General features: G+C 42.4%; 1 protein-coding gene across 2 annotated transcripts; it reads left to right on the forward strand.

Moving 5' to 3' along the window:
- The first annotated feature begins 2,471 nt into the window (after positions 1-2,471).
- Positions 2,472-12,197, forward strand: LOC118421466 (shaker-related potassium channel tsha2-like). 2 transcript variants are annotated; one of them, XM_035828768.1, is made up of 6 exons: positions 2,472-2,849; positions 6,670-6,801; positions 7,249-7,447; positions 7,702-8,328; positions 9,335-9,487; positions 11,680-12,197. In XM_035828768.1, exons 1-6 carry the CDS (start codon positions 2,750-2,752, stop codon positions 12,176-12,178), a joined length of 1,710 nt encoding a protein of 569 aa, XP_035684661.1. In that variant the 5' UTR covers positions 2,472-2,749; the 3' UTR covers positions 12,179-12,197. The 2 variants fall into 2 exon arrangements, with proteins under 2 accessions (XP_035684661.1, XP_035684660.1); XM_035828767.1 differs by lacking the exon at positions 2,472-2,849 and adding an exon at positions 4,055-4,246.
- Positions 12,198-12,338: the final 141 nt, after the last annotated feature.

A 12,338-nucleotide genomic window follows, 5' to 3' on the forward strand; every position in this document is an offset into this window, starting at 1 on the left:
GCGCAGTGACATGCAGAACAGAAATATTTGGGTAACCAGGTTCCAGCTGATTGACAACGCCTCTTTGCGACTATATACAAAACTGCAACAAAGACAGTGAAGACGTTGGTATCGAGTATTAGCTTTAGATGAATCTTTAATAGTTCCCCCTGTTGCAACTTATGATAAGTATAAGATCGTTAGCAGGCTTACAAGATCTTAAGTTCTTCTTTCTTCTTTTCTACTGCTCAGCCCCCTTGACGGGGATTAATAGCAGTGCGCATGCTTTGTTAAGTTCATCGTCTGATTTTCGCCTTAGGCCACGTTGATTTGATTATATGGATGACATCCGCGCTCGCACCAATTTTCGGCCATTTCCAAAAAAAAAAAAAAGTTTTCGACCACACAATAAATTGTGCAAAGCAGCTGTAAAATGAGCACAAATATTCCGTAGATTGAAAAAAAAGTATCAGAAAACAGATACCTAATGCCACAGAATGCCAAAATGAATCTAAAGTCAAAGAATAAGATGTGAAAGGACAGACAGAAAAAAAATCTATTGTTGGTTGGGGGAGGTACCAGTACAGAAAATTCAGGTCCAGAGGATCATTTCCAGGTCCGGACATGAACCTGGACCTGATTGTCTGTGGAAACTTGAGAACTGGCAATACTCAAAACAATGGTAATTGGTCAATTTTGCTACAAAGGAATCTGTTTGGTGTATTATTGGACTCCCACTGCATTTTAAAACCCTATCTCCATGTAATAAAGGCTAACTGTCTCTGTACCTTTGACTGTAGAAACTTGGTGCAATTGACTATAAACTCTACTTGACTTCGCTCTTGTTGTCTTCTTGGCCCCCCGGTTAGACCCCAAATCGCTGCCGACATAGTTTGTAATTGGCGAAACCTGTTCCTCTGGGTTTTTTTTCAGGTCTGTTTTTTTTTCGGATTGGTCCAAGAAGAAAAAAATGTTTTGCACCCATATGATGTACTGGTCACTACACCTAACTGTTGGTATACCATACTATGTGTGTTTAATCCTATGTTCAACCTTCCTGGCCACTTTGATTTCATACTGAAGGCAACTTTTTTTTTTTGCCAAACTTTTTTTTTATTCGCTCGCTCGCATCAGTTTTGGAGTTCCCGGAGGATGTCATCCATATAATCAAATCAACATGGCCTTATTCCAGCTAAGGTCTAGTCTTTTATTGCCTTTGCCAAGAAGATTGTTTTTCGTTGACGTTTGTCTGTGTGTGCTTGTCTGTAGACAGCATAACTCGAGAAGCTATGGATGGATCCTTGTGATATTTTGTAGGTGGGTAGGGGTTGGAATAATGAAGGTCAAGTTCGATAATGGATCCCTAGCGGCTTTCTAAGGTACCGCAGCAGAAATTCCGGGTTTGCTATCTCGTGTCCTTGACATGCTATGGTCGTAATTTTATAGCGATATTCAGTGGTAACGTTGTAACGTAATACATGTAGCTCTTGGGCAGACAGTGAGTGGTGTAAGTTTGGGACCCCTAGCGGCTATTTTGAGCTGCAGGGGCGGTTTGTATTTTAGGCTTTGAAGGAGAATAACTCAATTGGGGGTTAACGGATCGTAATGATTTTTGGTATTTTTGAATAATAGTTAAAGTAGTAACTCTTCTCCATGTACCATATAGGGTAGCTACATGTACATTTGTGTACCTCACCTCAACTCACCCCGTTTCACCTTACCTCACCTATTCCTCCATCTTTATAGCTACATGTACGTACAAATGAAGGCACCGACAAAAAGAATCGGGAAATTGGCCAGGGGAGCCAGTTCACGCTACGCGGCCGGCCAACTCTTCTGAGCAAATCTCCCCTTGCATATTATTCTCCTTATAACAGTCAGCGTAGTACATGGCTACGCTGTCGGCCAACTCCCCTGGTAGCAAAACTACTCCAATGCATGGCAAATTATTCTCCCTATAACAGCCAGCGTAGTCAGTCTGGTGTAATCCTCTCCTCCTCCAACTACTTGACGGTCGTAAAAGAGGGACTCCGACAGATGCGTTTCTGGCGTGAGTCCAAACAATCTGAACACAAGGAGAAGCGCTTGCGGCTTGATGCTATTTTCTCCAGGGAGCCGTACCACGGATTGGCGAAACACTCCGATTTGTTTAACGGCCTTAATTTGGTATCAGTGATGCATTCGTAATGCTATGAATGTTGACATATATCTTTTACTTCCTTGTACTGGAGCAAAGCTGTTCAATGTAATTTTACCGTGGAGGTGCATCAAGCAGCAAATGCCTCAACCTAAAAAGCCCTCAAGTATTGTAAAACGAATGTGTTACGACTTTTTTCACGCACAGAAACAGATTTGATTCCTTGCCCAAGTTGGTTCAATTATTCTTAGCTTTTCCAGTCCCTAATTGATTTGGACACCAGTGCATGTCAGTACTGTTTGCCTGTCACGAAAGACTGTACATTTGCCTCAAGTAGTCGTCGCTTTAATAGCTTAAAGCTAGGTAGAAGAGTGATGCACCAAACCAGAGGAAAGCTCATCAAAAGGGACGGAGCTGATGTCTGAGAACGTGTGAGGAGAGTTCTGAGTCCCAGGGATGGCATGTTTGCCTGTCACGAAAGACTGTACATTTACTTCAAGTAATCGTCGCTTAGCTTATTGCTCGCTAGACGAGCGACGTGCCTTTAGCAGCAGAGGACATCCCATCTAAAAGGACGGATGTGAAGTCTGAATTGAAACTCAAAGCGTGAGGAGAGAGTGTCAGTCCGGGAGGATGACCCTACAGTTGGCCACCTTCCCGTCAGTCGCGGCGTTGAGTCACGAGAGGGTAGATGTTATCGCCGCGATCTCAGCCTCCGAGAGCCGGAACTCCAGTGAGTTGATGCACGTTCTGATAACATTGTGTAACTGTGGGGTTAAAGTGCCCCCAAATTACTAAGCTAACGTATCCGGGCCTTTTATAGTGTTGGGTTAGTAAGCTGGCGGGCCCGGGTTCGAATCCCAGGAGCCAGGGCGGACTGTTTCTACTCGTCTCCTCTACAGCTCAGGACCTACAAATCCAACACCATGACAGGTGTTAGACCAAAAGGCCCGGACCCATTGGCCTAGTCAGTTGGTGGAGCTTGAATCCCACTGTTGCAATCGTCTTGATTTCTGGGGTATGTTATATTTTGTCAACAATGCAAGCCGTGAAAACGGTGATATTTTTTCAGCACAATGCTGGAATGATGTAAGATATTAAAGTTAGAAGTAAAACTTGCAATATAAGGTATGAAACGATTATTTTTTCGACACAATAGAAGATAAAAATGAAATTCATAGCGCAATGCAAGATAGGAAAATCTTGAAATTCATAGCACAATATAATAAAACTGTGAAATGTATAGCAAATACAATAAAATCGTGAAATCTATAGCAAGATACCATAAAACTGTGCAATTTATAGCACAATAGTTGGTAGGAAAACGGTGAAGTTTATAGCGCAATATAAGATATAAAAACGGAATTTATAGCACAATTACCTTCGGTTGTCTTTCGCTGCCCAAGATGAGTATTTGTGTTCTCTTCGCTGCTAAGTAATCTCGAACCAGATCCACGGTGCGTAATGTATAGTATCAAACTTCCCGTTTGACTCCCTTGGCCGGCCACACTCCTTGGCCAGCTTTGATACTATCTTATGGCACCGTAGGATCTGCTTGGAGATTAAGTGACACCGGCCTCCTGTTGAAAGGAAGGAAGGGATTTCCAGAGTAGCCAACCATAGTTTTACCCCTAATACCCACTAATTAGTAACTCCGAAAGTCGTTTTTCTGGTCAAACCACCACTGGTCCGTATCCTGGCTTCAACTATCTACTAACAGGGGGGAAACGAAATGGCAGAAATTTAAAAAAATGAAATCCTCATTGATCATTTGCTTGAGACATCAACATCCATGTGAATATACTAGAGAAGAAGACAGGCATCTGTTTGGCAAAGTTGTCCACCGGAAGTGAACGTTTTTTTTATACCTGAGTAAAAAAATGTGACCAACCTGAAGTGAAATGCCCTCGCCTTTTGTCCAGCGAGTGTGCACTAATCTAAAGGAAAAACGTGTGGTTAGCTGAAGAGTTGCAGCCAAAGAGAAAAACAACAGCACATTTTAAAAGATGCTGCGTTCAGCGGCGATCGGGACTGCGGGAAACATTGGCATGAACAATGTGAACGACCTGTCCAGGTTTGCACGGGCCGTGGAACAGGGGAAGGACAACTATGAGGAAAAGTCATCGATAGGTAGGCACCTTTTGAAATGTCGTCTGATTATGACGTAATGAGCCATACAGCACCTGTTATGGGTAACGTCTTGTTGGAAATGAAAGTGTGACATGCAACGATATTTGCTGACGAATTTTAGATGCAAATGTATCATAAGTTAACAGAAACTATACCAGAATAGACACTTTATACATGTGGTGTTGTTCCAGGAGAATCCACCAGGTTCCAACATTGTTTCAACGACACTAAACATGTTTTCCTGTTTATTCAAAGTATCATACGGTCAGATAGATTTCTTTTGTGTATTTTGTCTTAATTAGCCTTCTTCAAGAACAATTTTGGGCAACTTGACCCATTCGCAATGATCTACAACACACCACATGTTTGTGAGTAGAATGATTGATTTTAAACAGCATCCGCCTCAAGCGTTAAATGCAAAAAAAGCTACACTAAGCGTGAACGTTTTGTAGCATGCAAAGTGATGCAAACAAGTCATGACTTTTGTAAAGAAAAAAGCAAAAGTGGTCTGTAAACGTCAACTAAAAGTTGATCTAGGATAGTCCTATTGTTGTTTCCGGTAAACAGACCAGTACTTAGTTGGCCTCCTTCGTGGTCTTCTCGTGCGTGGCGCTAGCGCTGTCGGTTACTAAGAATTGTTGGGGAGAGCGCTTCGGGCACAGACAGTGACAGTCTTCATGGCAGATGTAAAAACCTGGCCCATATGTTGAAAATCGCGTATCAGCGTTCCTTCCAACAATAAATATAATCACTAACACACGTGTAAGGCCGCAATGGAGGCTATAGTTCAGTACAGTACATTCCTGATGTCCTTCTCATGCATGGCTTGTCAAACTAACAACGACCTCGTAACACATCTGAAAACAGGTCAAACTACTTTCGATGAATAGATGCGCCATCAAAATGTTTCGTTGTCACAATGGCGATTTCATACATCATTGGGAAGACCTTATATATCTTGTCAAGTGCATTGCCGCCACTTGGGATTGTTTTTCCACGGGTCATGGATCCCCAATAGATCTAAATACCGTCACGTAAAGAATTTTATTTATCTGGGCCGGGGCTCTTGCTCCCTGAGGCAAGAATCCCGGCCCTACACGATATTTTTTGTGGTAGGATTTTTGTACTGAGGTAATGACAGAAGCGACAGTGTTGACAAGGACCTTCTTTTGTACTGAGGTGTTCAAACAAGCGACTGTACATGTCGACAGTAATTTTCTTTGAGTAAAAATAATAGGAAAAGGACAGTGTATCAGTGCACTCAAGTTTTACAACATATATCAACAATGCCACCGGCTTAATATTTGACGTTTGACATAATTGAGACCAGGCAAAATAACAAACAAATGCCAGTGACAATTAAAATTAAGTATGTTCTAGGAAAAGGTTAGATATAGGAGCATAAATACGAATGAAGGTTTGCGACGAATATCCCTTCACCAATATATATAAAACAGAAGGACTATACTCTATAGATATACATGTACATATTCAGCACGTATTTATCATAATTGCAGAGCTAGAAATGCATAAACAAACTCAATTCCACAGTACCAAAAACCTCTAGGAGTTCGGTGTAGTAGTGATACCTCTGGGAGTTTGGAGACTTTTATTCCTGCAACACTTAATTTAATCGAAGTTGACAGTTCAGCTGCCTGACAAATAAATCTGTGTCTAAATCGAGGTCATGCGTGCTCGTGGCGTGACGAAACATGTAAATACCGGTGTTGTACCGGCTCTGTGGATCAATATAACTGACAAATAGGAAGATTACAAATTGACAACAGAGGGACTTAGGTCAGCGGGGATTGCACAGATCAAATGACGATACCCTTTGTTACTTATGTTAGTCACACATGACCGTCTTCGGGCGTATTGTTGTGATATTAATTTGAGGGATGATTGTCAAGTGAATAAACACAATAACACTACTTGCCATGCCCAAAACTTTATTTTTGTTTTTCCAAAAAGAAGCTACCTGGCATTTACACATTTTATTCACTACATCAAAAGACAAGAATGGGTAGAACACATTGTTGTAGCCAGGGAAAATGAGATATCTTTTAAGATATCTTTTAAGATATCTTTTAAGATATCTCATAAAAAGAACTGGAAGTCATTTCCTTTGATTTGAATGATTTTCGTTCTTTCTTGTTTGGTATTCTCAGTGCTACAGCATAATGTATATTTTATTTGTTTCTGATTAAGATTATTTTCTCATTGTTGTCACTTCTACATAGCGAACTTTGATGCACATGATTCTTATTCAGTTTCTTTTCCACTTATATGAGTTTATATATTGATCAGATCCGTGGTATATTCCTTATGATTAGCATGGTATGTTATTTTGTCCTTCTCGTGTCGTTGTAGCTGTTATCTATGTGAGAATGGAAAAAATAGATAAATTGATTGATTGATTCTAGCCCAACGCAAGCTGTCCAGGTTGAGGAATTATAGCGTGATCAGCGATGGGAGTGCGGGTGCCGACTCCGATGATGAGGACGGTCGTGGCGGTGTGGGGATAACTTCCCTGCTGGGTAGAGTCGTCACGGAAGGTTTGTTTGTTTGTTTGTCTAGCTGTACAGATTTATCTGGTCCACTTATGGACCCATACTCTTATCGATAAGTTTGGTGGGCTCTTTTACGTGCTTGAGGTGTGGACCGGCGCCATTCAACGTCCTATCTGACGTCCCTAACCTTAGCTTACCTGACAAAGTTTCGGTGGTCACGTGACCTTCCTCAGCTCCGGTTATGAACAGAGGGGGAATACAAACTGAATTACGTTTGGGACGGCATTTTCACTGCTGCAGCGCCACCTACATCGGCTATAATTAGCGGTGAGAAGTAGATCCAGTCATTCTACCCTGACTATGGTGTCTGATCGACACCGAAGTGTCGGAAGTGAGTACTATTTTGTTTGTGTTGGAAGAACTTTACAATATGAGTATTAACCAATCTGATGAAACTATTTACGAATTATCTTCTCTTTCTGACGTAAACAGGCCTGCGGCACATTCACCAGCCTGACAGAAGGATCCGGCTGAACGTGAGCGGTCTGAAGTTTGAGACGAAAGAGAGTCTTCTGTTCCGCTACCCGCAGACTCTCCTGGGGAACTCCGAAAAACGTGCGGAGTTCTACTGTCCGGATAGCGACGACTTCTTCTTCGACAGACACCGCCCGAGTTTTGAAGCCATCTTTAGGTAAATTTAAATGCTGTGTATAAAGTACAAGTGAATGGTGTGCGTAAAACATGGGATGCTAGTTTTCTAGTCGTAATGAGAACGTACACGTACAGTGCTACAAAGCCCATGATTTCTGACTAAGCGCCATTGCCATTGCAGTCGCAGTCAAGTAATGAAAGCTAGAGGCTGATTATGAGAGCAATAAATACCCTACTTCATACGATACCGTTGATGGCAGAGGTACAACTGATTCATTGTTATGTTTACCCCAGGTACTACCAAACAGGGAAGCTGATACGCCCCTCCTCCGTTCCCGTTGACGTGTTTGTAGACGAGATGAGGTTCTTCCGACTCGGGAGCGACATCATCAGCACCTACCTGGAGTCCGAAGGGTTCATCTTCCCCAAACCCATCCGCGAGAGCGACATGCCGCCCGAGGGACATCGTCGCACGATCTGGAGACTGATGGACTTTCCCGAAAGCTCGATTTTCGCGAAGATCATAACACTTATGTGTGTAATCGTAATATTCGTCTCCATCTTTGTGTTCTGCATGGAAACTCTACCCGACTATCGGGACCAGGAGGTCCTCATAGGCCACGACAACAGCACTAACACAACAGCCATAGAACGTGCGACGCAGAGCTCGTTCTTTCAGATAGAGACCTTCTGTGTGGCCTGGTTCTGTATCGAGTTAGGTCTTCGCTTCTACGCCTGCCCGAAGAAGCTGGTGTTCATCAAGGACCTCCTGAACATCTTCGACTTTGTGGCAATCGTTCCCTACTTCGTGACGCTGCCCCTCATCATTGCGAACGTCTCCATTCCGGGAAACTCCATCGTCTTCTCCCTCCTCAGGACCATGCGGCTCACCAGGGTCTTCCGCATCATGAAGCTCTCCAGGTAGGGATGGGTCATCATCATCATCATCAGTCACTTTGTTGTGTCTATAGTCTTTGAAAAGTCCTATAGCTGCATTCAGTCTTTCTTCATCCTTTTCCATTGTGCATTGAATCCAGCAAGCTTCGTTAGCTCTTGGACTTTTTTGCTGTTGTAGGAAGGGCTTGACCTCTGTGCTTTTAGATATGCTTTCAGCAAGCTAAGCAGGTTGACACAATGTCTTCCCTTGCGTGCCTTGAATCTGTTGGAACCTAAATTTTAGTATGGGCTTTTTGTGCAGGTGTGTCTACATTCATAGGGGTGGGTACCGGTGCAAAACCGTTTTTTTCTTTTTACACCAGTCCGGAAAAACCGAACCTGAAAAAAAGTCCGTGGACCGGATGTTGAATCTATTAGAAAATAAACAGATTATGTGAAAAGGAATTCACACGTTTTGGGGCTTACCGGTCGAAGAAAAAACAACAGCGAAGCAGAGAAGAGCTTATAGTCATTTCTACAATGTCTTAAAGCAGTTAGTCTTGCAGGATATTAGAACGCCAACGGGAGTCAAATGCTCCACAAAACATACTTCTTTTTAGCGAAATGGACCATTTGAGTATCGTCTATTCACATGTTCACATACCGTATCAGGTTCAGGTCCGGACCTGGACCTGATCCTCTGGACCTGAACCGGACCTGAATTTTCTGTACCGGTACCCATCCCTGTTCATGACCGGTGCATGGCCGAGTGGCATGGGTAGAGTGTTCACCTTGCATTCGGTAGGTCGTGAGTTCGATCCCCGGCCGAGTTATACCAAAGACTTTAAAAATGGTACATGCTTCTTTCTCTGCTAAGCATGAGAAAGAGCATGGAAGTTAAACACCTCACTACCAGCGGACCAGCCCCCTGCTGTAGTGACTTGCACATGTTTGGCCTAAGGGCTACTCGAAATGGAGATGGGCGCCACCTCTAAGCATCTGCACAGATGTACGGGTAACTTTAACTTTTTTTACCCACCCCTATCTCCAGGCACTTCAAGGAGCTGCAGACGTTGATGAAGACTGTTCGCGCCAGTATCGGCGTGCTGGGGATGATGGTGTTCTTCATGCTGACCATGATGGTGCTCTACGCCAGCTGCGTCTTCTTCGCAGATATGGACGCACCGGACACGTTTTTCGAGAGGTAAACGAATTGTATTTTTAATCTTTAAAAAGATTTGCAAAATTGCCATTATCTTTACCTTCTTCACTGAGAAGGGAATATTTTGGTTCCTTTTCTTTTTCCCCTTCTCCTCTCCTTAAAAAGATAAGGTTAACTAGAAAGGCCGACATTTGCTTGAGAGCAAATACAGCATATTTCAGCCATCTCCCTCCCCATGCAACAATAGGCTATTTCAAAATCACCCATTTGAAAAATCACTTTTACTAATGACGGTTTAACCCAAAAATGAGTCTTACAAAATTCCCCCGTTCAAGAATGGACTCCAGTGCACCCTATGTGAATTTGCACAATAGACCAGTCCAGAAATACTCCCACTGAAACCTTGGCCTTTTGAATAAGAAACCAAATCCAAAATTGAATTTAGCAAAAAAGGTCCCAGTGCATAAAAAGGTATAATAGACCAGTCTAAAAACACTTCCACTAAAATTGAATTTTGAATCATCACCCGTTCAAAACTGAATTTGAAAAAATCCCCCTTCCGTGTGCAAAAAATGGACTCTTCCATGTAAAGTAGAGCAGTCCAAAAATACATCCGCTAAAATAGGACTTTGACATAATCACTGAAGTCCAAAAAATGGATTTAAAAAAAAAGCCCCCTCTATGCAAGAATGGACTCTTCCAGAACACCCATGTAAAATTGCAAATTAGACCAGTCCAAAAATAACCCTACTGAAAGACTTTGACAAACTAGAAGTCACCAAAGTCCAAAATATGAATTTTGAAAAATCCCCCCTCCGTGCGAGAATAGACTCTTCCAGCACACATTCTGTAAAATTGCAAAATAGACCTGTCCAAAAATGCATCCACTGAAAGACTTCACCAGTCCAATGATGAATTTAAAAAAAAAAACGAACCCCTCCGTGTAAGAATGGACTCTTCCAGATAACACCGGGCTCGCTGATTGGCTGCCACCCCCCCTCTTTAGGATATAGATTCAGGCTAAGTGATTGGTTACCTATCTAATTAGATTAAATAGACATATATGCCAGTAGGTCCAATCTGCAGCTGGGGGTCAACGACCTTAAGGTCATTGACCCCCCTGGCTATTGGAAAATGACAAAAAAATCCCCAAATATATCATTTTGACGTAGTCTATGACAAAAATTATACATGTGTCATTTGAATAAATATCTAGTGCACCCTTTTACCAAAATTTAGGTCATTTGGTTTTAAAACCAGAGCACAATAGCCAAAAGTGTACTTTTTGGTCATAAAATGGCCAAATAATCGCAAAATTGAGCATTTTATTGTACCGTATGCCTCAAGCGTTATTGAATCCATGTGCGCATATGTCTAGGGCACTCCTATACTAAATTTCAGGTCATCCGGTTCTAAAACCAAGGTACAGGAGCCAAAAGTGTCCTTTTTTGGTAAAAAAATGACCAAAAAATCGCAAAAATAAGTATTTCGTTATACTGTACACCAAAACTGATATTGAATCTATATGGGGGACTTATCAAGGCACATCTGTACCAAATTTCAGCTCATTCGGTTATAATACCAGGGTACAGGGGGCCCAAATATACAGTTTTGGTCTTAAGATGACCAAAAAACCTTAATAAAATCATTTAAGAGACAGATATGGAAAAAATGAAAAAAACGTCCGAGGGTATTGGCCCACTCTACCCTTGTGCCAAATTTCAAGTCATTCGGTTGAGGAACAAGGGAGATACCGTGTTCTGAAGATTTGACAGGAGAAAGAAAGAAAGAAAGAAAGAAAGAAAGAAACATTACGAATACAATATATGTCACCATACCTATGGTATGGCTGAAATATAATGACCTGGATCAGACGGCTGTAACCATGGTTCATGGAAGTATAGCAGACATGTAGTGGTGTTCGATTACATCATGTAGCAAGTGGCAGGTCTAAATGGGCTAGTTACCACATACATGTGAATATGAGTGTGTTTGATTAGGAATAACCATGTCTGCTTCAGTTTAGGATAGACCACATGAGGTAAACATAATGTAATAGCTTGAAAATGCTACCTTTCTAGCCTGTTGCTAAATCAATAAGTTACCACGTTGTCGAAAAAGTATTCAGCCACGTGAATTACTTGTGCATCTGTGTTGAACACCATTTTTCAAACATAACGTTAAAAAATATGATTACACAAAGTTTAAAGGGAAAATTGTATATTTCCTTTCAGCATCCCTGATGCGTTTTGGTGGGCCCTCGTTACCATGACTACCATCGGCTACGGCGACGCCTACCCCCGGACCCTGGCGGGGAAGTTGATCGGCAGCATGTGCGTCATCACCGGCCTACTCGTCATCGCTCTGCCCGTGCCGATCATCGTGGAGAACTTCAACAACTTCTACAAGAGGGACAAGAACATGCACATCGCGGAGGAGTCGGTCATGGAGAAGTCGGCCATCGATGAAAGCATCAGGAACTTCTGGAACAACGTGAAGAAGCGTTGTGCGTGTAGCTGGGTGGGAAGGCGACTCGGCCGTGCGGGTAGGAGAGTCCAGAGGTTCTGGAGCGGAGAAAATGGCGATCTTCATGCGCTAGACAATTATGGAGAGAACCACGTGTCGTCAGCCTCGAGGAAGCGCAGCAAGAGACGACGTCAGAGTTTGGCTAGCAGCAGTTTGATCGAGTTGGATCATGAGACAGTAGTGTCTGTGATATCCTCTGATATTTGATTCCTTAAGAAAGAAATATACTATACATGTCTGTAGATAACTTCATCAGGTTGTTAATTACTCAGTATAGTAAGATTCTTCAAACACAACCAAACTTCTGACAGACACCGAAATGTTGGAAGTGGGTACTACTTTGGTCGTGTTTTAAAGAATCTTATAA

Source organism: Branchiostoma floridae, chromosome 8 (genome assembly GCF_000003815.2).
Source record: "Branchiostoma floridae strain S238N-H82 chromosome 8, Bfl_VNyyK, whole genome shotgun sequence".
NCBI lineage: Eukaryota > Metazoa > Chordata > Leptocardii > Amphioxiformes > Branchiostomatidae > Branchiostoma > Branchiostoma floridae.